Source organism: Pelobates fuscus, chromosome 2, assembly GCF_036172605.1.
Source record: "Pelobates fuscus isolate aPelFus1 chromosome 2, aPelFus1.pri, whole genome shotgun sequence".
Classification (NCBI taxonomy): Eukaryota; Metazoa; Chordata; class Amphibia; order Anura; family Pelobatidae; genus Pelobates; species Pelobates fuscus.
Genome location: NC_086318.1, coordinates 326,727,736 through 326,754,648, shown reverse-complemented (window position 1 = coordinate 326,754,648; position 26,913 = coordinate 326,727,736). Strand labels below are relative to the sequence as shown.

General features: G+C 41.5%; 1 protein-coding gene across 1 annotated transcript in view; it reads right to left on the bottom strand.

Annotated features, from left to right (window-relative positions):
- Positions 1–26,913, bottom strand: part of ASCC3 (activating signal cointegrator 1 complex subunit 3) — a 647,451-nt gene that overhangs the window by 79,108 nt on the left and 541,430 nt on the right. The window contains exons 35-36 of the mRNA XM_063443555.1: positions 15,380–15,491; positions 8,059–8,193 (exon numbers count right to left, since the gene is read on the bottom strand). Coding sequence (XP_063299625.1) covers positions 8,059–8,193; positions 15,380–15,491 — 247 coding nt within the window. The remainder of the gene's footprint in view (positions 1–8,058; positions 8,194–15,379; positions 15,492–26,913) is intronic.

The window sequence follows — 26,913 nt, the reverse complement described above, 5'->3', positions numbered from 1 at the left end:
TCTTAGATGTTTTTTCCACTTGTGGGGATCTTTACATCAATGAATGCAAAAAATGCAATCATGAAAATAAATATTATAGAGCTCTGGAGTGACTATATAGTAAAGCAATATCATTGCTGGGTTAATTCCCATACTTCCTTGAGGCACAGAGAATGCTCTTTCTTCAAGACCTTTGCTACAACTTGCAGACTAAAACTGCATGTGATATGCAGATGTCAGGAGTTTGTTCCCACTAAGGGTCTTGGTGATCACTACTTGTAGAGAAGTATGACCCAACTTACAGCAACCTTATTTATTCTGACTCCTAGATTTACCTTCCTGGCAACTAATTCACACAGGACATATCATTTTCAGTACATATGGGCTCTGGGTGACTGAGCCACACTTGAGGACAGTTTTGCACAATGAACCTTGGAACATTAACATGTATGCCCAACATTGCTGACCATTAGCATTTTCAATATACCCATAGCTTTATTAACCTTTCTGAACCCCTCTGCCTCCTCATAGTCACTGATTTGCGAATACACATCTGGGGCTGAAGGTATGGAAGCCTTGTTATGCAATCTTGAAGTATAACTGCTGTAGTCTCCTCTTTTTGTTAATGTCAGAGTTTTAATTTTCATTTATGTCATACTTCAATAAATTGTGTTCCCTGTATTTCTACTAAATACACACACAGTAGTAGAGATGGTCATTTAGTTTTGGTGAAGCATATATTAAACTCCAAATAATATTTAAATATGCAAAGTACTTAAACATAACCTGGAAAGTCCTCCATAATTTAGGCCTTCTATATATTTTGGCTCTTCTCATGGTCTGTGGCTGTCCTCTTAATACTCACTCTTGCAGAAATTCTTTAAAGCTACCCTATTTATGTAACCAGGCACATATCCTTCTGTTACCTCCCAGTCCCCACCAATATCCAAAAAAACATTCAGAACTAACTCTACTAAGAAATTATTTAAGAGATTAGAAACAACAGCATTTCTACTAGTAGAAGTCAAATGGAGGTTGAGCACCCACCTAGCACTGCCCTCAGCCAAACCATGTATCCGTCCGTGAACTTTTCCATGATTAGGGATCTACTGATAAGAAATTTATTTGAAAGCTTGCTCCAGTGTAGGACACCAACACACATGAGATGCAAATATTTTATTTTTTATTTCCTTGACTGGTTACATTGTCCCATTTTAATTAACGACCAATAGTTACTTTTTAATAGCCTATGAAAACTTGGAGTCAGCATTCGATTTGTCTACAAAACAAAGAAGAAGTGTGAACAAACCCCAGTGTATAAAGTGCTTGATAGATAATTAGCAGAAAGGAACTTCCCTGGTTGAGGTAAAGTATCCAAAGAAATCCCCAAAGACTTCCTCTGGTCTTCAGCAAAGTGTATACAAACAAAATAGGGGATGATCTGCTAAATTGGAAGTAAATAAAGCAACATAGCGTATAACTGTGTTTATATGAATATCAAATAATATTCAGCTGGATTTTTCCATCACTGTTCCCCCACTGTTAGACTGGAACTGGGATATATGGAATCATAGTTAAAAACAGCCTTGTTTGATACAGTTCACCCAGTCCCTGAGGAAGACCAAGCTGTGGACGAAACGCGTAGGATGTTCAGTGGTGATACGGATTGTTTTTAACTATGATTCCATATATCCCAGTTACAGTCTAACAGTTGGGGAACAGTGATGGAAAAATCCAGCTGAATCCAAGAAGGATTTTATGCTTACAACTATTTTACATCTGTGAATTTGTGAGTGGCCATTTGTTAACACAATTATTTGATAAACACAGTTATACGCTATGTTGCTTTATTTACTTCCAGTTAAGCAGATCATACCCTATTTTGTTTGTATTCGATTTGTCTACTCTACGGTTAATTTAGATTTACGTGGATTGAAAGAACTAATACGACAAGGAGTCAAGCATTTAGGAATACTGTTTACAGGTGTTCATTCCAGTATCTGGGTTTACCCCTTATCTTCTGGGTCCTCTCTGTACCAGCCTCATTCCTCATAAACATGTAAATTGAAGACATCATCAGAAACCCTGCTATGTAACTCTAGGTCATGTAAAGGCAACAACATGGGCTGCATTGAATGGAGATTCTGGGGGAGCGGGTTAAAAAGAGGTAGAACTGTAAATCTTCACATTGCCAGAAGGTATTAGCCCACACTGTCTTCAGAAGAGTACTTCATTTAGAACTGCTCTAAGTTGGACAATCCTTTGATAGTACGCTATATTCACTCATGCTGACTGTCAACGTAGGTACTGTTTTACATAATTCATGATGATTTTATCAGAAAGTGACATTATCCATTAAAATTCAATTTGCTTCCCCAAGAATTTATAGATAAAACTCAGAAAAAATTATTATGTACAGTAATGACAGATCATGTGTAGCTTCTCTTTTGCATCTGAAACGTGATTTTTTTTTAAATATACATTATTTTTTAGCAATGCAACGTAGGTATGTGATTTCCATCTGAAAAGTGTTGACTTTTCTCTTTTTCCCACCACCCTAAATGTGGTGGTCTGCTGAAATTAAACTTAAAAAACTTACTATAAAGAAAACTTCAACAAATATAAATGTAACAGTAATGTTTCAGAACACTTTGTTAATATCTGCTATTGAGGCATTTAAATGAAACTATGCTTATGTGAGCAGTCAATCATTCTACAGCTAGAACACAGTGTGTGCATAGCATATTTGTAATTTGTTTAAAATGTAACAAATTAAAATTTTGTTTAGTTTGAACAACTCACAATAAAATAACAAGTGCTATATAAAAAATGTTTAATGGAGAGAAACAAGTGGAAATATTAAGATTTATGGATATGCTTTTTTTTACACTTGGAAAATTACTAGAAGTTTTTCATGTAAGACAACAAGGAACTATTGGAACTATAATGTGGTGGTCAAGATTTATAGCCTTACAATGGTTTTAACGGCAATCAGGGACAGACTGGGACAAAAAATCAGCCCAGGCAATTAAAGGCAGAGCAGCCCACTAGGAGGGGCGGAGTCAGAAAGGGGGCATATTATAATTTTTGACAAGCACATCCCCCGCCCCTATTTTTTGGGGGGGCGGCGAGTTCTGCAACTTAAGCATGCGCTGTGTTTACTAGTGACTTGTCTCTGGTGTCCTTAATAGTGGGACACCAGAGAACAAAAGTGGAACATGGCTGTTAAAGTGTGTTGTGCATGTGTGGGGATGCTCCCTGTGGTGTTGTATGTGTTTGTTGGTTGCTTGTGAGATTGCATGTGTGTACAGCAGACTATTTGTGTTGTATTGTGTGTAAAAGGGTTGGCTTGTGGTGTACTAGGTGTTGCCAGGCACTGTAGTGTGTGTGTGTGTTTCTGGCCTGTAAAGATGTGTGTGTGTGCTTATAAGACCTGTAGAGTGTGTGGGCCTAGGGGGTGTTAGGGTGTTATGTGTGCATGTATGGGCTGTACTGTGTGTGCGGGCATTAGTGTGTGTGTATGCATATAGGGGTTGTAGTGGACATGTGAGTAATGTGTGAAGGGGGTGTAGACTGTGTATAGGGGTATGTGTAATTATAGGAGATATAGAATAGTGTGTATATAGTATGTGTGTGTAAATGCATATGGGGTATTGAGTGTGTGTGTGTGAGTGCAGGAGGTGTAATGTGTGTATTTATAGGGGTATAACATGTGAGAGTGCAGGGAGTGTAGTGTATATTTTGTGTGTATAGAGTGTGTTTACTGTGTGTGTGTTTGAGTGCTGAGGGTTTAGTGTGTATGTAAGGGGTATAGAGTGTGTGTAGTGTTTTTGTGTGTAAGTGCAAGAGGTGTAGTGTGCATATAGAGGTACAGACCAGGTCTCTGCTTCTCGTGAGTGCCAGTATTTGAGAGCATTGCCACGGGTTACCATGACAACTCTCTGATATTATCTGCGCTTGTGAGAAGACTACCTGCCATGCATGCACGGAACACCAACTCACTGCCCAATCGCCCCTCCGGACCATGAGGTGACAGAATTCCCTCTTAGGGCCAATGCTGCACTGCATGGATCCACTGATCTCTCCTGCCGGTCTCTGCCCATGGCCATCGCGGGCATTTGCCCGGTGTGCCCGAAGGCTGACTGCGCTGTTACTTTAACTGCACAGAAAAGAATTGTCACTCCCAGAAATTAAATTGACAATTTAAGTAAAGAAAGTCTACTTGCTACAGCTTTGTATTTTTTTTTTTTTTTTTTTTATAACTGCTAAATAATAAAATTACTTTAATCGCAATTAGAGCCTCCATTACCTGAGTTTGTGTGAACTGTTCTAAGTGGTACCAGTGTATAATGTAGATTGATAACCAGCATCCTAGAATAAGCTAAATGAAAATTGGCAGAAAATAAAACACTGAGCAACCATTAGGTCACAAAATCCATTGTTGCGATTAGAAGTACATAGTGAAAAAGCATGAACCTCAAATTGCGTGTATGCAGTAATGCAGATTCTTTTATATAGTCTATTCTCAGAAAAGATTAAATGATATTTGTAATAAAAAAGTGATCAGATCAGGTCCTAGGAAAACATGCCCTCTAGTGGACGTAGTTGGGCAGTACCGATCCGATAAATTGGCAAAAACAAAAATCAGTTACACTTATTATATGAACAAATTATGAGATTAACCCCTTCAATACCAAGTGGTCTGCAAAAAGAAAACCACAGTATTTTGGGTGTCCTGGATAGTAATGTTTGGATGGAATTTTTTTTAACCCCTTAAGGACACATGACATGTGTAACATGTCATGATTCCATTTTATTCCAGAAGTTTGGTCCTTAAGGGGTTAAATCATGTACCAAATATTGAAGTTACATATAAGAAACCAGTGTTGTAAATAACATTTCTCATTATGTAACAGACATTTTTACCCAAATACTCAATATTCCTCTCACATATACATTATCCCATATGCACTCAGCTCTCAGTTGTGCATATACTGCACACACAGACGCACTAATGCATGGAGACACGACACACAGACAAACAAACAGACACACAACCATTATGTGTGTTTGGCCATGTGTATTGGTACTTGTGTCTGGCAATGTGTACCTGTCTATGTACCTGAGAATGTGTGTCCAGCAGTGAGTATCCTGTGGGTCTGTGAATGCAAATCCATGTGTATGTGTATCGTGACTGAGTCTGGAATGCATTTCGGTCTCTGAGTCTGTCTGTATCTCAGTGTCTAGAAGCGTATACGAGTAGGAGAGCTGCTTGCAGTGTGGCTTGTGTATGCGGAGGGCAGCTTATGGTCTTGATGTGCACATTATATTTTTGGCAAGGCTTTTACTGTGGCAATGTGAATGTGACAGAGTGACAGTGTGTGTTTGGTGGGGTGATGTAAGTTGGGGTGGGGGGGGTTGATTGTGTGTATGGAAACCATATATATCTCTGCCCTGCCTCCCCAGCTTATGCTTTCTGCAGTGATCTGGGTTCTAATCTTTATTCCCTGGTGGTCCATCAGTTTCCCCGGTGATCAGGTGGGCTGTCAGGCAGATCGATCTGCACCACTGTCTCGGTGCAGACTTCTCTGCATGTCTCCTTCCCATCTCTGACCGGGAGGAAGCATCTGCAGAGAGAGCTTTAAGATGGAGGTGGTGGGGGGAAGGTTGTGCCTTTATTGCAAACAAAATTTTTTGCATGAAACTATTTTCAATTGCAATAGTTAAAATTGCGAATACATGATTGCGGGGTAAGGCTGTACACCTTGGTGGTTGTGCATACACAATTGGTGGCATGAAGGGTTTAAAGAATGACTAGGAGCTTAACACTTATTGTGCTAAAGAGAAAAAACAATATTAGTAAATGTGGTATTCAGAAGATCGAAGATTTTTTTTGTTAAAAAAAATATTTAGAAAAACAATATAGTGAAGAAGAGAAAATGAGTACTCAAGCATCTTGTTTTCTAGATCATTATGTTATATAAAATGTATATTAAAAGATGCGTTTTGGAAAACAAATCTCATCGAGATGAATTGTTTTAGATCTGCTTCCTCTAGAGAACTGCTAGTCCAATAAAATAAAGCAAACTGCAATGCATTATTATTTTGCAATAGCTTTATTTTAAAATTAATTATAAAACCATAGCATTTTAAAGTCTGTGATCCTTAATGATGATTGCAAATAATGTGTAACTAGTAAAGGATAAAGTTTATAAGCATCAAAAGTGAGTTTTCTTGTATTTTCTGCCATTTACATTGTTAAAATGCGCTGTCCAGACTTATAACTTATATTCATAGCATCGTAATGGACTATTACTTTTTATTCAAAATTATGTTTCCCTAGACAATCTCATTAAGAGCTAATTAGTCTACTTACCCCATGCCATGTTATTCCCTGTTGCCAAAATTGTTAAACGCTCCCATGAGTAAGAACAGGGCATCAAGGCAAGGCAGATGTAATGTCACTGATTCACAATAGAGGTGTGAAGCAATTGGTCTAATTAGTGGTCTCATTAATTCACAGAAAAAAAAAAAGTAGTCTTGGAAAGGCATCTCCTAAAACGCTGCATGAGCCCAGCAAAAAATTTCAATTTATACCTTTAATATGAAAAGCTAGAAAAGCAAGTCAATTGCTAATTACAGCCAAATTAACATCTGCATAAAAATACACTTGTCTGAAAAAGGTCAGTTACCAATCAAATGACAAGTCTGTAGTTTGGGCCACTCATTTAAATGCATGCCTTCCACAGTCTTATCAGCTAATTAGGGTGCAGGTAGTTGTATTTGGAAACGCTGTAATTTCGACAGTACATGTTATGCCAGGTGAAAGGTAGTCTACACTGTAAGACACACCTTAGAATAGTAAAAAGGAAACAGAAAGGTTAAACTGCATATAATTGGTCCGAACTCTTAATGACCAACACTTAAATAAAACTATAAACATATCCATCTTATAAGACTTGTGTCAAACTGACTACACTTACACTATAAATGAACCGCTTAAACTACCTTAAAATGTATAGGGCTATTTACTAAAGTGATAATTCAAAGTAAATTTCAGATTTAAAGCCACAGTAGCCAAAATGGAAGATTAGCTGATTTATAGAATATTTCCAGGTCAGCTAGTTAGATCTTCAATTTGAAAGTCACTTTAAATTCTCACTAAACCCTATAAACTAACACTAAATATCAAGTAATCTAAAAGATATACAACGGTGAAACATTTGTTTATGAGAATATCATGCCATTCTCAGAGACCTGCATAAAACATTTGACCTTCGTTTTCCTGAGTTACTATGATATCTCCAGAACCATCGACTGTGTTGGTAGCAAAAATACCAAGGGTACATTTTATGGCCACTCCCACACATTTACTTACGCCCTTCACAAAAATCCTCTGTATACTTCACCAAACCTAAACTCCTATGAATCACAGTGTGGCACCGTATCATTGAATGAATTAACCTCACAAAAACAACATTCCCTCTAAATTTGCAGCATTAATAACCCTAAATGCACATTAATACTTCCATATTGTGCTGCATCATTAACTCCAAATGTACAAGAAAAGAGTTCTAATATCAGACACAGGACTTTTTTGGACCCACTGTAGGGTCCAGCCCAGATCACCCCCAGCACTGGCCCTGAATATAAATATATTTATATATAAATATATCTATAAAGATTGTTTTGTATATAGATATTTATGGTACAATGTATCATATAAGTTAAATGCTGTTTAAAGACATACTTTTCAAACTTTTTTTTTTTTTTTTTAAATGATCCGACTACAAAAACACACCTGGCTATTTCTTCCAATTTTTTTTTAGAGAGAGAATAATGATGCAACAATGTGCAGTGACTGTGTTGCAATTGAGGTACATTTACCATAGTCAATATCCAGAATGATGTATGATTAAAGTCTCTTGGAGGCTAAAATCTGCCTCAGATGTGCTTATAAAGTGCATTTTACTTGGTTATTCTATGTTTGTACGCCTTTGTTTTTACATTTATCACAGTGAAACCTAACACTGTGCTCCTGCTGAGGTGATAAACTAATCCCGAAACAAATTTACTTACAGTCAGAACTGATAGCAAGTCTTCCACGCTGCAATCCGGTTTCAACCGCTCCTTAAACATCCGAACTGTTTGGTGCTTCAGATAATAATAGGAAGCGATACGCCCATAGGTTTGAGGCTGTATCGTACGGTTATCCTAAAGAGAAAATACCAAATTTTAATATTATACAATAAAACAATAGTCATTCCTTTACATATTTACATATAAAGCATTCTGTATTATTATTATTATTATTGTATTATCACTTTCATGGTTACTGTATCCTTAGTTTGGCGTAATTTTTTTCTTCTTTCTGATTTATATTGTGCATTCAATTTTTTTCTGTTTACTGCTTATACCAAATCTTTGGCTTGCCTTAAATCTTCCAGATGTCTGTTACCCTGACTTTGGCCTGATATCCAGAACAAGACAAAAACAAAGCCTAATCATTAACTACAAAACTGGCTCAAAATTCTTTCAAATATCTTCAACATTTTAGTGAATGCTTCTTTTGGAAGCTTCTCAAAATCGTCTTGAAATTCCTCTAAAACGTGCCCATATATATGCCATAAGCAAAAAGTACATTGATTCAGAGCATTTCAATAAGAATTGTACCACCAATGACGGAGTAGAGCTGATTGAAAAATCAGAAAACATATCTACCTGCAGGCTTGCTATCTATTTGCTTGTGGTCCTCATTTCCAAGTATTTGTGCAAGACATGCCTCCCAGAAATCGCGCTTTTGTTCCCTGGTGTCCTGCATCCACGGACAACAGGAAACTGTCTTAGGGCAGTACAGTGGAAGAATCATTAGATGCACTCAAGCTGTGTAGCAGGCACTAGAGCACTCCAGCAGAGTTCCCTGCATGCTCTTATCGGTATGGGGCCAGCCCAATAAACTGTAATGTCGTTCAGTGTGAGGGCCTTCTCCTTTCACAGTTGAAACTGCCCCTTTGGGGATCACAAGTTGGCCGTCTGATACCTGATGAATCTGAATTCCTATAATGTGTGGAAATTCTGATGTATACAGTGGTACCTCGGTTTACAAATTTAATGCGTTCTCCGGGACGTTACTTATTGTGAAAAATTTGTAAACGGAAACAAGGTTTCCAATAAGAATGCATTGAAAACCAATTAATTCGTTCTGGAGGTCAGAAAAAAAGTCAAAATGAGCTGGCATGGAAACCAACCCCTTCCTTCTAGATTGCAAGTTTTTGGGGGTTTTTTTAGGGCTTCTTCACCTTTGTTAATATTTATTTGCATGTCGAATACTTACTTACATATATTCCAAGCCTATAATTGTAAAGCGCTGTAGAAGATGTTGGTGCTATATATATATATGCTAACATTTAATAATGTGTAAAGTGTACTTTTAATTTTCTTTTACATAAAATATCCTTACATTTAAAAGAACGAGTCCAAATTTAAAAAGAAAAGCACATCTATTAGGTGCACTGTTTCATATTATTAAATTGCCAACAATATGAGCTTGTATGCAGAATCAGACCAAACTCAACAATTATTAATCAAAATATTAGATTTTTCTTGAGTGAGCATCAGTTTCAGTTCCTGCTCTATAGACTTTTCTGCTCATTCACATGTTGCAACATTAATTGCTATTTTATTTATAAGAACTGAACAGTCTAAAGATCTCACACATGCACTCTACACGTACTTTTGTCGGTATTGTACTATGCATTGTGATGCCTTTAGATTTCCCCAATTAGGTGCTGGCTACCACTTGTTCCATCGCACTCAGAGCAACATGCACATGCTTTCAAATCACTAGTTAGAGTGAGATATCAACCAGTAATGGTTTACAATACCAAAGGATGTGTCACCTTAGTTCTAAAGAGCGACACAAAGAAGTGTGAAGTGCTTAATAACCAAAATTTCATCACCCTCACATCATACAGGAAGCTCTTTTCACCATCAATTTATATCCTATAAAAAATGAGATGATTTTATTAATCAAAAAAGAGTTATCACGTTGATCTACATTCCCACATATGCAGGGAATTTCCAATACTTTTAATTTTCTCATTTCTCCCATACTTCCTCTGAAAAATATAAGCCTACATTGTAAAGTAATGTCTAAAACCAGCTATGGAGTATATTTCCCATACTGCTTAGCTAGATATTCTACCTGGCTGTGAAACACATGAAGGGATAGTGTAAGATGTTTTTTTTGTCCAACATGTGTTCTAACCTGATATTCAATTTGTCTCACTCAGAGATCGTCTCCTACCTCGTCAGTTTCCTTTTTCTTTTGGCTTCTAGCTAGTCTTCCTTTAACTCTACTGTTCTTTCCTGAACCCACATCACTGTACCACATCACATGCTCTGTGTAGGACAACTTGGCTGGACTTAAAGCGTTACTGCAAACACCTGCTTTAACCCCTTATGGACCACATTTCTTGAATAAAAGGGAATCATGACATGTCATGTGTCCTTAAGGGGTTAAGAAGTGAACGTGGTGATAGCAGTCTGCTTGAACCCTGCACATAGTGAGATATTTGCACTTTTGGGGGCTAGCTACACTCCCGACACACGTGACTTTAGCTGTTCTGGACTGCCTAATACCAATTCTGTGCCTACATAAGAGTTTTTTTTAACGTCATGCAAGCTCAGTCTATGTGAGGGAGAAACCACTTGTGTGTCAAGGTTGGGGGACTGTACATTAGGTCTCCTGCATTATTAATAAAATTAGAGCCTCCGCCCCACAGCCAACATGTGGTGGGGTAGACACTAAGTCCCCTGTTAATTATTTAATTAATTGGTCTGACTGTGTGGCAGGGGGAAGAGACACTAGGATGCCTCTTCCCTTATTTGAATATAAAAGCCACCATCTCCTGGCCACATTCTTTAATTTGAAGCTCCGACCCCATGCCCACAAGTGGAAGCATGGAGGGACCTGTCACCTGTGCCAGATCCTCTCTGTATGTTAATAGCAACTGGGCAACAATAGCGGACATGCCCTAACTCTAGGAAGATTCTCCCTTGTACTAATATGGGGGTCACATTGTTTACCGTAGGATTTTTTAAAAACTATTTCCCTGCTTGCTGCCATTGGACAGAATAATAAAAGCATTTATCAACAGCTTTTTGCTGCTTGTTCCGATAAGCCCATTGACATGCCACCGATAAATGGAATTAAATTACTCACGTCTACATTTTCATTGTAAAATAAATCTAGGCTTCGGATTTGTTATTCAGAACGTTATTCATTGGCTTATGGTAAGCCTTTAAGGGTGGGAATTAAATAGATCTGAATCGATAAATGGCTAATCAGGAGATGGGTGCATAGATGCAGTAAAAAATGCAGATTAGGAGAGATGTCGACTACATAGATGCACCTTTGCAAACTCTCTCCTGATTGCAGGGTGGTTTTCAGATGCAGTAGAAAATTTCGATTTGGGGTGGGAGGGGGGGGGGGGGGGTGGGGGTTTATAGCTTAAACCCAGAAGAGAGGAAAGAAAGGGAACAAAATAAATAAATAAATAAAGCATGCTGTTAAAAGTCTTTTTTATGGTTCATAATGTGGGTCATATAGAAAGAACTGGGTACTGATATACATTTCCACAAAAAATAAAAAAAATAGTTAAGCTTTTGCCTGAAGTTTCTCTGAAGCAACATCTATATTCCAAGATGGTATATTACAATGCTCAGCAGAAACGTTGTGGTTTGTCAGGGTCTCATTTATGACAGTATAATTAACCTAATGAAGAACTTACTGGATGATGGGCTGCTTGTTTACAGTTAACATACGTGTTTACATTCTGATATATGAAAAAAAATGGAAAAAAAGGAACCTTTTTTAAAAACGGTTAAATATAAATCAGCTTTGAGCATCAGATATATAATAATGTTCAGTAGTCAAGTTACTGCTACTTCTGGAAACATTTTCATATATGACAAAACCATCTTTAAATGAGTTTATACATTTTAGCATTTTAACAATCCTCTCAATTTAGCATATTGTTATGGAGGGTTTTCAATCCAGATGTTTTACATTTTGAAGTAAAATGAGTTAGAAATATATTGATTTTCAAAGCTCTAGAGATCATATTTAGTCTAAAACACTTCTCCAAACTACAGAAGTTTATCTTGCTTTGAAGTGACCTTTCTGTTCCTTTAGATTCTGAGTAATGATTAAATATTGAACTGCTCACTCAATTTCAGTCATCAGTTTCTCTACCAATTTAAGCACGTTCCACTGCAGTATTAACAAAAAAAAACAAAAAAAACTTACTAAAAGTATAAAGCTAAAGTTACGTTTTGTAAATGAACATTGACATGTTTGTGGCCTTTCACACATTTCTTATACACTCTTCTTCCATTATATACATTATGTGTATTGTCATTAGTAGATTGCCAACATATTCTGCAGTAGCTTACAATCATACGGCCGGCATAGCAAAAAATAATTGAAAAACAATATAAAGTTGCCAGACAAAACAAGTAAAGACCCTGCTTAAGTTTACTATCTAGTAGGACAGGGTAAAGGAACGCAAAAGGAAAGACAATGTGTCAGAGGATAGATGAGATTTAAAAGACTTCTAAAAGGACTGGAGGCTGGGGAGAGTCTCATAGGGCAAGGTGGGGTATTCCACAGGAGGAAAAGAGAAATCCAATTACTGAGCAAGGGAAACGTGAAGGGGTGTAAGGACTGGCAAAGATGTGAAGTGTGAGAAAATCAGTGGGTGAGGAATATAAGCCTGGCGGCAGCATTTATAACAGATTGTAGTTGGTCAATGTGGGTAGTGAAAAAGACATTGAGGAATGAGTTGCTGTAGTCAAAGTGTAAAATGGGAAGTTCATTAAAGGTTTACTCGGAGCATCATGATCATTTCAGTGATTTGAAGTGGTCATGGTGCTTGGAGTCTGTACATGCAGCTTTTCATAGCAAAACGCTGCACACACAGATTTTAACCTTTAAGAATGGATGGTGGGACCAGCATCGGGCATCTGAAGCTCTGCAGAAGCTGGATGCACATCAGCTCTCATAAAGGACATTCTGCGTCTGGCACAGGGCCGGACTGGGATAAAAATTCGGCCCGGGCATTTTTCTATCACAGTGGCCCACTAAGAAGGGGGCGGGGCAGAGAGGGTGTGTTTTGTCATCACCAATGACAAGCACGCCCCCTCTCAAAGTGAGCATGTTGGTTCAATGCTCTTCCAGGGCAGACCATGCGCAGAGCTCTGCTAAAGAGCTCTAGCATGAGAAAAAAGCCCTGTATTAGTTCTGCACAGTGCAAGCAAATTTAATAACATGCTTGCACTGTGTTTCCTTGCAACTTGTCTCTGGTGTCTCTATAAATGGATACCAGGAGACAAAAATGTCAGGAAAGAGTATTGTGCATGTGTTTGGAACCTGCTTGTGGTATTGTGTGTGGGTATAGAGTGAGCTGATTCTGGTGTGGTATTGTGTAATAAGGTCGGTTTTAGTCGTATTGTGTTTGTGGTGTAATGTAATGCATATGCGGCTAGGGGCTGTAGAGAATGTGTGTATAGGGGATGTAGCAAGTGTGTGCATACAGGCTATAGTGTGTGTGTGTGTGTGTGTGTGTATAGGTGATGTAGTGTTTGTAGAGTGTGTGTGTTTAGGGGTGTAGTATGTGTTTGCTTACAAGGAATCTAGTGTGTGTATAGGGGATCCAGAGTGTGTATGTCAGGAATGTAGTGTGTGTGTGTGTGTGTATAAATATATATACACACACACACACACACACATATATTATATATATATATATATATATATATATAAACATACATACATATGTTTGGAAGTATTGTTTATGTGTGTGTATATATATATATATATATATATATATATATATACATATATACAAACACATACATATATTATATATATACATATGTTTGGAAGTATTGTGAATGTGTGTGGTGCAGTGTGTTGGGGAGGTTCTGTGTGTATGTTAGGGGTGCAGTATGTGTGTATGATGGGTAATGTGTGTGAGGGTGCTGTGTGTGAGGGTGCTGTGTATGATGTGTTTTGTGATAGTGCGGAGTGTGATGTGTGTGAGAGAGTGCTGAGTGTGATAGTGCTGTGGATGATGTGTGTGAGAGTGCTGTGTGTGATGTGTGTGAGAGTGCTGTGTATGATGTGTTTTGTGATAGTGCTGAGTGTGATAGTGCTGTGGATGATGTGTGTGAGAGTGCTGAGTGTGATAGTGCTGTGGATGATATGTGTGATAGTGCTGTGGATAATGTGTATGTGATAGTGCTGTGGATGATGTGTGTGAGAGTGCTGAGGGTGATGTATGTTATAGTGCTGTGGATGGTGTGTATGTGATAGTGCTGAGGGTGATGTGTGTGAGAGTGCTGTGTGTAAATGTTAGGGATTGTGTGTTGGGGTAAATAAACAAATGAAAAAATCTAAGTAGGCATTATATCCCCCCCTCCCGTCTTACCTTTAGTCTGGGAGGGGGGGGGCAGGCACGGTAGTACTTGAGAGGTGGGGGGAGAGGCACTCGCACTATCACACGATCCCTGGTGGTCCGGTGGTGAGTGAACTCTAGCCTGCGGGCTAGAGTTCACTCTCGCGAGATCCGGTCGTTGCCATGGCAACGCTCCGGATCTCGCGAGAGGAGCCCGGCGGAGCTGCAAGTTAGAGCTCCACCGGGTCCTCTCCCTCTCTCCCCAGCCGCAGGTCTATTTAAGGTCTCGGATAGTGCCGGCCCTGCATAGACCGGCAGGGGAGATCATGGGACCTCCCCTGCTGGCCCCGGCCCCTGGCCACCGCGGCCCACTGGGCATTTGCCCGGGGTGCCCGATGGCCAGTCCGGGCCTGGTCTGGCAGGACCTCAGGTAAGAGGCAAACCGTTGGGTTGCCCCCTTGCTGGTAAATGGTGCCAGAGTACTCCTTGCATCATAAACACTACAGTGGGCTGCAGAAGTTATGAGGCTTGGGATAACACTTTAACAAGTACCTTAATAGAATCTTGCGTCAAATAGGCACAAAAAAGTGAAATGTTTTTAAGGTGAAAGCTATGTGACTTGGAGACAGACTAGATATGAGGAGAAAAGGAGAGCACAGAATCAGAACTTATCCAAAGGCTGGGGGGTTGGTGTCATATGTGTTCCATGGGGACATGCAGGGAGATGCATTACAGGTTGACTGTACGGAGGAGGGAAAATAAAAAGTTCAATTTTGGAAGACTTTTAGACAACGGGAAGTCATCCAGTTGGTAAAGTTTCTGGATTACAATAATTGCGTATTTCAGTAAAGTATTTGTTTTGTCTTGGACTAACAGTGCATATCAATCAATTCAAACACATTAATGTAGCGCAATGTAACCGAAAACATGTGTAAAGGTACCTCTGCTATCTCTATGCAGTATGAGCACTCCAGATCAATAAGGGACTTCTCCACAAGATTTGAAAGGAACTTGTTCATCGTTTCATGGCCAACATCTTCCAAGTTGTAATAGCTGTCAAAAGAAAAACACATATTATTCAAATGATAAACAAACACATTTAAACAATTCTGAAAAGAAAAACTGTAATCTAAAAATTGGTAATGAAGAACAGCTGGCAGATATAATACGCCGTGCACTCTACTCGCCACCAGTTGAAACGCATTAGAATCACTGATTTCTTTTATGATTTAACAACTTCAGCTTCATTCTACATATATTACTCTACTCCCCCAACTGCATCAATCTAATTCGCCAAGAAAAGGAAATAAAGGATAGTTTCCCTCTGTGCTGTACGTATTATACTTTCTCTCTGAATTTTTTTTTCTCGTGAAATTTCTAGTCATTTTGCTAATCAGAATCTTTCTTACTCTGTAGAAGTTTTGCAATTTAAAGTTAAAAAAAAACAACACATCTGAATTCAAGAACATTATCCATGAATTTAAATCTAAGCAGGAATAACATGAAAACAAATAATTTCAGTAGTGGCAGCGATCTGGGAAGGAACAATATGAAGAAAGCATGGAAAGCAAAAAAAGTGACAATCAACAAAGGTATTGGTCAATTATTTGTTTTCAGAGACTGAGGACCTGAGTGGTCTCTGCATAATACATTTGTATGTCAACGCCTACAGAGCAAGCCTACTAGCCATGCCCTATCCTAGTTTCAAAGCCATGATGACTTATATGCAAATTGCACTAAACATAAAAAAAATCCAAATTTCAGGGCTGTAATTTTTGTTTTAAATCTAAGCATTCCTACAAATGATTTAAATGATGATAAATTATAGCTTGCTATTTAACATAATAGCACCGAGAGCAGTTACAATTCCAACTGAAAGGGACAAGAACCAACACGTTGAGGTTGCAAGCAAGCTTATATTGGCCAAATGTAGAAATTAAATATGGAATTAAATTTCAACTATTCTTAAAGATAACTAAATTTGGATTTGACTTTCACTAATTTTAAATTAAACAGCAAAGTAATAATACTGTAACGCTAATAGAAATATTTCAAAATTACTCTTTATTCCACCATCACAAGTGGATGTGTTGAAATTTAGCGATGACCCTTTTACTCTGCAACTAGCCTATGCACCAATGAATAGGTGTTGAGTTTGTGACTCTACTTGGTTCCCCAAGCTAATTGTAGCTTGGGGATAAGGAAACTGTGATTCCAGTCTAAAAGAAAAGTACGGACAGAAGTCCAAAGGAGAGGATAACAGAAAGGAGGAAGCCCTACCTTTAATAGTACTAAGGATAAAAAATAATAATTATAAAAGAAGCATATACCAAAAAGTGGAAGGGAACAGCCCCAAAAGGCTGCAATTAGTCAGTAAATTTTAACTGCTAATAAGGCTACAGAGGTACTGCAATAATGTCAGCCTGCTCACACATAATGCTCCTGATGACGGCGTGCTGACACACCGAAACGCGCATCGAGCTATTTGTTTATTTTTTTCACCTTATTCACTAGGTAGCACTATGCACGACTTTTAGTTAGTTAAGTGTGTGTTTTTTCTTAGTGGAGGAAGGGATAGTGGCTTTGGTAGGCATTAGTGGATGTTCCACTGTGCCAAGGTAATTCAGGGTCAGCCTGGCTTCTCTGCTTATATTTGGCTTTGTGGATTCTTGCAGGAGGGGAGAGAAGGGGGCTCTCTCCCATTTTTGCTTGTGAGACTTTTTTCTCTACATCACCCCATCTAGCCTTACTTACCAGTGTGAGCAGGCTGACATTATTGCAGTACCTCTGTAGTCTTATTAGCAGTTTAAATTTACTGACTAATTGCAGCCTTTTTGGGCTGTTCCCTTCCACTTTTTGGTATATGCTTCTTTTATAATTATTATTTTTTTATCCTTACTACTATTAAAGGTAGGGCTTCCTCCTTTCTGTTATCCTCTCCTTTGGACTTCTGTCCGTACTTTTCTTTTACTTGTGTTCTTATAGTGGGTTATTCCCACATTAGAGGATAAGTGGGTTTTCTGTGGAATTACCCGATCTATCCCTTATTTTTAGGGATTGATTGGTATTCTTCCCTCTGTTTTCTTTATTAGCTCCTTTGTGATTCCAGTCTAGCCAATTATTAATTTAGTGGAACTGGAATTCCACTATATCTTATTTTAAGGATAAAAGAAATTGAGGTTATCTGTCAACTCCTTTTAAGTATGTGGTTTGTGGTCGTGCTGTTTCCTTACCACATATGCATCTATATTTGGATACAATCTAGAAATACTCAGAATAAAAATAATCATTCGGTCATGACCTTGCCCGGCCGGACACTTCCCTCCACCATTCCAAGCTGCCAAAATGCAGGACCATGCTGCACCAAACCAAAAGAAGTTGGAGCCGCATCCAGTCATTGAGGCCTGACCTAAAGATCCTGCACAATCATCAAACTAGATGCGCACCTGCCGATCATGTGGATTCTTAAGGGGAAGTACCAAGGAGATGTGTCCATTTTCTCATATTTAAACCTGCTCACACCTGATACCTGTGCTTAGTATTCTGTGCTCCTTGTTCCTTTTAAGTTGTTTCCTGTCTGCTATTTGATATCCAACCTTTGGCTTGATACTGTGCTGCCTGACTTCGTCTTTGCCTTATCCTTGTCTGTACCTCGCTCTGGACATTCTTAGTTTGTTTTTTTTGTATATTGGGCTTAAACCGTGCAACTAGCAACTTCAGACAATTTATTATTTTGAAATAATTTAGATGTTAAGGACTGAGAAAGAAAAGTAGTGATCTGAATTAAGTCAATAACTTGCCATTTAAGAGTTAAATAATTTTGCTTATGCAGCCCTTGCCACATCACCCTTTGGCTGATACCTCCTACAATCTTCCTGAATAATCACGATTTTTTTAGTTTCCCTTATTGCAAATTAAGTAAAAATTTCCTTTTATAAAAATGAAACTTTTTTTTTTATGGAGGCTGTGTAAGTCACATGCAAGGAGATGTTCATGGTGGCAAAAAGTGACTAAACTCCTAAATGGCACATACATAAGCAGAGAGACTGCAGGGGCATGGTCTATTATAATTATTACCGTTAATAGTATTTATATAGCATTAACTTATTCCGCAGCACGTTATCTATAAACCCAAACTGCTTCTTTGAGCTAAAGTTGGTTTAATGCTTAAAGTCTTTCAACAAAAAAAAAGAACATTTTATCTATGAGAAATAATATATCAATTGCATATGGAAATATTCACCCTAGCCTCAGCAGCGTTTATGTTAAATATGGATATTTATATACAAACTTTCTGCACAAATGTACATTTTAAAGAAGAAATGGACATCATCTTGTATAGAATATATATTTTAAATAAAGCATAAAATATAATTATAGTGTTGCAGGACATGATGGTATAAATAATACCAATAATCATATGAGAGTCTCATATTAGTCTCTATATGTTAACAATATACTTGACAAATTACAAATACAGTTTTATAAAATATACATTTTAATTTGTGGCAAGCTCATGCTTAAGGTCCACTTATACCACCTCTTCAGACTGCAGTATGTAAATTATTACATAAATTGCTGGTGTTATAAATACAATACAGGTGTGGTTGAGTTAGCAAATGTGCCCTGAGGATCTGAATCGTTCGTCCAGAAAACCTTTAGGTCACATTTTTTTTTTTCTCTTAAACTAACATTTAAAAAAAAAAAAAAAAAAAAAAGCCATTCAGATTTGGAAATCCTAACCTCAATTACCATGCATTGCGAAAAAATGTGTCACATAAACAGTTTAGCCTCCTAAATCCGAGTGTGGTCTAGACGGGTTAAAGTATGAAACCTGGCACAGGTGTTTTGCTTCCTATCCTACATGTTCTTACTCTTCAATTTTATTTACCTCTCTCCCACCTCTAAGCTTTACTTTCTCAACCAGTTAAATGTCTGTATGTTTGATAACTACATTCTATAACGCCTGCTATACTGTGCAGAATGTGTTTCTCAATGATAATTGTTATAGAGGCAATGGAGGTTGTGTATAAAGGTGTCGTGTTCAAAAAAAGTCGTCTACAAATATGCAGCAATGGAATGCGCCTGTTGGTTCTAGTGGATTCTATGGCGATTGCCCCATATTTAATATTTTAGACCACTTGGCAGAATTCAAGGCTTTTATATTTAACCCCCATTGTGTGCAGTTCCAAAACAATATACTCATATGTTCAATAGACCTGTTAAAATTAACCCTTATTGTTTAAAAACAAAAACAAAAAAAAACCATAATACTAATATAGGTCTTAAATTACAAAAGTATCACGAAGAGAAAAAAATAAAATAAAAACTGATAAAATATTCCTGAAATTTTAAATAGGCTTTCACAAAATATACTGAACTAAATTTTGAAACCGATTAATTGCAGCTAAAGAATGACGACAATGCAGGCTCGCTACATTCAATCAGTCGGTCATTATTCTGCCCTTGCTGTAAACAGACAGCCTACCATTTTTATCAGGATGTTATTTCATTTAATTCACAGTGAAACCCAGTTTTACAATAATTGACTTGTCAGAGTCTCTAATTTATGAAGCTGGGCTCTGCCAGCCTTCTCTATATTGGTCTCTACTAGCATACAAGCAGGGTTGAATATTTACAATGTTGTTAACAGGTGCTGAGTTGTTTAATGATTCTAATAGCCAGAAGCGTACTGAGAAAGCCAGCAGGATCACAATTACAGGCTGTTTGAACACAACAATTACTCGTCCCCTGAGAGGTGTGAAAGTCAAAGGCAGTTTTATACTAACAGCCTGTAGCACATGGGCGAGACTGTCTAACTTATATCACTAGTCCAGTGGGATTTGAATAACAAGCTTCGCTGTATCATAAAAATTACAGAAGTATATAACATGTAAACAACTTCAAAAACTGCAAGACAATTATACTGTTATTATCATCTGTAGCACGAGGGTAAATGGTGTGGATAAAATTATTTTATTGTTTTTTCGTACGTGCTAATATAGCCATCAAAATTTCATAAGAGTAAGGCTTGCAGTAATTGTACACATAAGATATTTGATAACTTAAGGGGAAGCAGAGCACACCCCAATCACCTGAAAATAAACTACTGGTAATAAATAATCGAGTTAACTGGAGATATTTAAGTTAATTTAGAAACATGTAGTGCACATACAGAGAACACATTTAGAAACATGTAGTGCACATACAGAGAACACAAAACATATTTGAAGATAAAATGCATATATAAGTGGTGTACATCGGTTATTTGGCACCTACTGATTTAATTTGTGTGTTGCTCCTTCATTTACATCTGTCGGCATTCCCTTGTGTATCTCTTCTGACTCTCCACTTCAACTAATGCATCTTTTCTTTCCCACTTACCTCCTTGTGTGTTACTCCTTTCTCTCCCAATACTTGTGTGCATGCCATGACACTGCTCTTTATATATTTATCCCTTACCCCATTGTAAGACTCTCCTGACCTCCTAAGCGTCTATTCAAACCCCATAACCTCCCACCCCCAGTGATGACCCTCCACTCACACTGAGTGGCTCCAAACTCCAAGGAATGACAGTTTAATGACACACTTGTTCAGCATATATCTAATTGCTAAAATCTCTTATTTAGGAATTCAAACACTTTGTTTATGCAGCACTAGTCACACCTCCCTGCATGTGACTTGCACAGCCTTCCTAAACACTTCCTGTAAAGAGTCATCTAATGTTTACACTTCCTTTATTGCACATTTTGTTTAGACAGTTTCAGCAGGTATTGAACACGCCTAATATTCTTTAAGAAGGAATAGAAGGGAGGGGGCGTGGCCTGGACGCCGAGGAAGATGGCGGCGTAGACCTTGAGCTCCCTTGAAAGGCTCCACACTATTCCTCGCCTAAAGCACCCCGAAAATGGGAAAGACACACCGATCATCGCAACATACTAAACCAGCAGACACCCCCAGGAGGATTGCGCACCCCTCCATGAAGCAATATCTACTTGCCCTGGCAAACACCGACCCGCAGGCCTCCAACGACTGGATGGCCTCGGAGGGCCTGTTCACCCCCTCCCCGCGTGGCGAAGAGACCCAGACGGAAGCCCTCACAGCAACCCCCGCGACGGCACACCCAGATTGGGTTGAAATGTTGCGCAACTTACCCACAAAAGCCGACCTGAAGGCGGCCAACACCGAGCTCCGTGCCTCCATCTCCTCGGAGCTCCAGGCGATTAGGGAAGACTTCCGCGGCCTTCATCAGAGGGTCTCTCAAATCGAGGCGGACTGCGACCACATGTCTGTGGTGCAGACCGCAAACACAGACGCACTGACACTCCGAACCCTCCAACTACAACAGATGGCCTATCACATGGAGGATCTTGATAATCGGAGCAGAAGACAAAACATCAAAATTTGCGGAGTGCCGGAGGAGATAGACAACGCCACCCCAGTTCAGGCCACTCTGACCGGCCTATTCAACAACATACTAGGCCGCTCCCCACAGGACCCAATTGAATTTGTGCAAGCCCACAGAGCAGTGCGGCCCAAAGGCCCAGAAGGGAGCCCACCTCGAGATATAGTGTGCTGCTTACTGAGCTTCCAACTTAAGGAAGAAATACTCAGGAGGGCCAGAGATTCGGACTCTAGGGTGTACCTAGAGAACACAGAGGTACAACTCTACCCCGACCTATCACTAGCATACCGGCGGGCTTTACGCCCCTTCACCAAACAACTGCAGGCGAATAAATGAAGGTACCGCTGGTGCTTCCCAACTGGGCTGCAGGTCCATACCCCTAAAGGCACCTTCCTCGTCAGGGACAGGAAAGACCTAGATGACCTAGCGGAGGAGCTCCAACTGACCCCCGCTCACATGCAATGGCTAGACCCACTGGCACTATTTACACCGGCCACGGGAACCCAGAACCCACCTACCAGACCACAGATCCAGAGGACCACCTGTCAGCAGGCGACAAGGCCCTCGGGGGCACAAGTCTAAGGGGGACTACCAACCCAGACCTGGCACGCGGACGACACACACAAGCAATAACACCCTGATACAGAGAAGCACACCCGGGAAGCGAGGGGCCCACACCAAGCACGACCGGGACATTCCACATTATAAAGTTGCAGCCCCCATCCGACGGACCCTACCCTTGCCACCAGACCATGCTCTGGGAACTCACTCCCTGCAGCACTCACAAGACCGGAGCCTCCGTAGAGACAAGACGACCCGAGCAAAACCCCTAGTCGCAACGCTCGCATACCACCTTAGAACTGACGACCTCTGCCAAGGCGGGACCTATGCCACAGGCGGGGGTAGCCGCCGAGACAGGGTCGGGTCAGGCCAGACCCAGGGACTATCGGACTTATACCTTCCGAGCAAATCGCAAGTATCTACCACACACGTCTGATAGGCGCCATGGACAAAACCACACACATCTCACATAGCCAGCATACCTGCTCAAGGGGAAATAGGGGAAGGGGCCAGGAACACATTGACAGGAGGCTTGCTCTCATGCTCGGGAGGGGGAGGACGACGTAAAAAGGCCGACTGACACGTGCAACCGCTTCCCCTAACACAGACCCCGTGATGAGTCCAGGGAGCGGGCAGGGGAGGCGTGGGCCCGGCTCACTCGGGGACCTAAAGGGCACCTTGCAGACAGGGCACAGGGGCGGGGGGGAGGGGAGGAGATGGGAGCCAGGCGAGGCCCAGCAGGGCGGAACAGCTTACATGCGGGGGAGGCAGGGGAACCTGGGCTGACCCCAGAGATCCACATCCCACACTAACACCAGCAAACGGAGAGCCCATCTTAGCAACCACATCCAGAGTAGCAAGAACGGGACACGATACGCTCACCCCGCCCCCCCCCCCCGCATTTATGAAAGGCAACTCACAGTGGGGGCTTCACAGATACTGTGCTTACTGAATTTATTGATTTTACTATATTCTTATTCTCTTTTTAATGTTATTGTTGAAAACATTGCTGGTCATGCCGGCCGAGCCGCAACATTGTCTATCCTTAGTTCGAATATAAACGTTAAAGTTTAAGTACTAACTTGTATTTTATAATGTTATACACCCAGGGTGACGACCAACCATACACACGTCCTTTGGCGAGGACAGCTGACACCCCACCACGACAAGAGCCGCAAAAGGGGAGACATGGGAGACTGACCGAACCAGACCGTACAGAACAGGCGGAGACCGCAGGACGTACCACCCGGGAGCGGCCATCCACACACGGCCACAACCCGCCAGGAGACCTCGGCCCTCCTCCTACTCCCCCACGGGACAGGCGTCAAAACCAGGTGAGTGGGTCCTTGGGCCCACGGTAAGGCTCAGGACCACACAAACACCCTGATGCAAAAACCCTAATGCCACCTAGGCGGCGGACACCTCAATTACCCTCACACCTTACCCCCGACTCATCCCTCACCTTCCCCCCCCACTCCCTGCCACCTGGCGACAGAAAACCACGAATCACAACCAGTTACTGAACATGACACTCACACCAGCCAACCTCACAATAGTATCCATCAACGCAAAGGGGCTCAACAAACCTGAAAAGAGGTCGACAGACCTACGCGAGTTCCACGCTCTCAAGGCATCCATAGTCTACTTACAAGAGACCCACTTCAAAGACGGGGCTCGTCCTAGACTGCACGATCACAGATTCCCCAAGGGGTACTACAGCGACTACCACAAGGGCAAAGCCCGAGGGGTCGCGATCCTCATGCATAAGAGGGTCCCCTTCGTAGACAGGGAGACACAAACAGACTGGGAGGGAAGATACATATTCGTGAAAGGGACAATCGCAGGTCAAACATACACATTTGCCAACATATATGCCCCCAACCAGAGACACTACAGATTCCTCTCCCGAATGCTACGCCTACTGGGGAAATTCACGGAGGGCATCCTAGTACTAGGGGGAGATTTCAACCTGGCTTTGGACCCGAGATGGGACACATCCACAGGCGCCACACACATCCCAGCCCAACACCTAGCCGCTCTCAAATCACCGCTTTCTAAACAACAACTAGTGGATTTCTGGAGGGCCCATCACCCCGATGAAAGAGATTACACGTTCTTCTCCCACCCTCACAACACATACACCAGAATTGACTATTTTTTCATGTCACACTAGTCCTGCACGCGGAACACGGCACGACGACGTGGTCTGACCACGCCCCAGTGTCGATCACAATAACATCCCCCCTACACAGACCCACGATGACCAAATGGCGCCTAAACGAACACCTACTCACGCTACCTGATATAAATCCGACATCAGCACAACCCTTAGCGAGTATTTCACCATCAACACACCCGAACACACGACACCAACAATCCTATGTTCAGGCACACAAGAGCGTGGTACGGGGTCACTTCCTGCAAAAAGGCGCCCTCCTGAAAAAACGAAGGGAGGCAGAGATGAACGCGCTACTCACAGAAATACAGACGATAACCTGAACAAGGGCAAACAGATTCACACGCTACAGGACAAGCTCCTTACACTACGTAGGGACCTGACTCGAATCCTCCAGAGGAGACACCACAGAGACGCGCTGAGACACAAAGCGGTTTTCACCCTACATGGCAACAAAAGCGGCAAACTGCTTGCGTGGATGTTAGCCAAACGCAGACAGCAGACATACATAGACCGCATCAGAGAAGACAAAGACACGCTACACCGACTACCTACGAAGATCCAGGACATAATCCGTACATACTACGCGAACCTGTACACCCTACCCCGACCTCAGTCACAAGCCGCGGAAAAACGCCTACTGGACACCATAAACAATTACCTAGCCACACAAACCCTACCCACTTTAGACGGAGACACAGCGAACCTTCTCGATGAGGCGATCACACCCGAAGAGCTGGCCTTGGCGATAAAACAGACAAAACCAGGCAAAAGTCAAGGCCCTGACGGCCTGCCGCTGTGCTACTACAAAACCTTCGCGGACATACTCTATGCCCCACTCGTGCCCACTTACAACGCCATCAGTGAGGGCCACCACTTCCCCAAACAATCCCTTGCGGCACACATCACCATCCTCCCAAGGAGGGCAAGGACGGGGAGCACTGCGGGAGCTACCGACCCATTTCCCTCTTCAACTGCGACCTCAAACTACTGGCCAAAATCCTAGCCACCAGACTACAGACCCACGTACCCAAACTGGTACATCCTGACCAGGTGGGGTTCGTGATGGGAAGGGAGGCACGTGACAACACCATGCGCACCTTCACGCAGGGGCGACCACGGGGGCATTCTCCTGCTGTCGACGGACACAGAGAAGGCCTTCGACAGAGTCAGCTGGAAGTATATGTTCAGAACACTAGCACACACAGGCTTGGGCCCCAAGGTCATAGGATGGATAGAGGCTCTATACACACAGCCCTCCGCCCAGGTAGTGGTTAACGGAGCTTTGTCGGCGGCATTCGACATACAGAACGGCACCCGCCAGGGATGCCCCTTTTCCCCGCTGCTCTTCGTCCTTGCCCTGGAACCACTCTTGCTAGCCATAAGAAATAACCCGGACATCAGGGGAGTGACAGTGGGGGCGACCCAACACAAAATTGCGGCATACGCAGGCGATCAGCTCTTCTACGTGACTAACCCAGAAGTATCCCACCCCAAAATACTCAAAGAGTTTCACGACTTTGGTACCATATCTAACCTGAAAATCAATTTCTCAAAATCATACATTCTCAACGTCAGTGTACCAGAACACAGGGCGTCTCCCATGCGCCAACACTACACCTTCCAATGGGCAACACACAAAATTAGATATCTGGGTATTTGGCTAACAAGGAAAGAGGGCGACCTATTCAGGGAAAACTTCACCCCGATACACACACAATTCCGCTCAGAGATGAGAGATTGGGCGTATCCACACATCTCCTGGCTGGGCAGGATACAGGTGGTCAAGATGAATTTCCTCCCCCGCACATTTTTCACCACGCTCCGCACAGCACTAGGCCGATACGTATGGAACGGGAAACAACCCAGGATACGCCACACCACCTTAACCCAACCGAAAGATAGGGGCGGCCTAGCACTACCAGACTTCTCTTTATACTACAGGGCCTGTCGCCTCCTGAGGATCATGGAATGGTCCAAGGAAGGGGTGCATAAACTGTGGAAACAGGCTGAGGAGAGCGAGGCGGGAGTCCCTGTGGCGGTATTACCATGGCTGCCGCCAGAGACTTGGAGGGTGACACAAACACACTCCCCCTACACGAGGGCCACCCTACAAGAGTGGCACCGCATGAAAGGGTGCACAACCTCTCGTCATACCCATCGCCTCTGCTCCCACTGACTAATCACTGACTGAGCACTAATACACGACCCAGTACCCAGACTCAGACACATTTATAAGCCAGAGGGCATCAAAACGCTGAGCGACCTTCGAGGAGATGCAGACAGCACCTTCCTGACAACTAAAATACAGGCAGATACGCCACTACATCGCA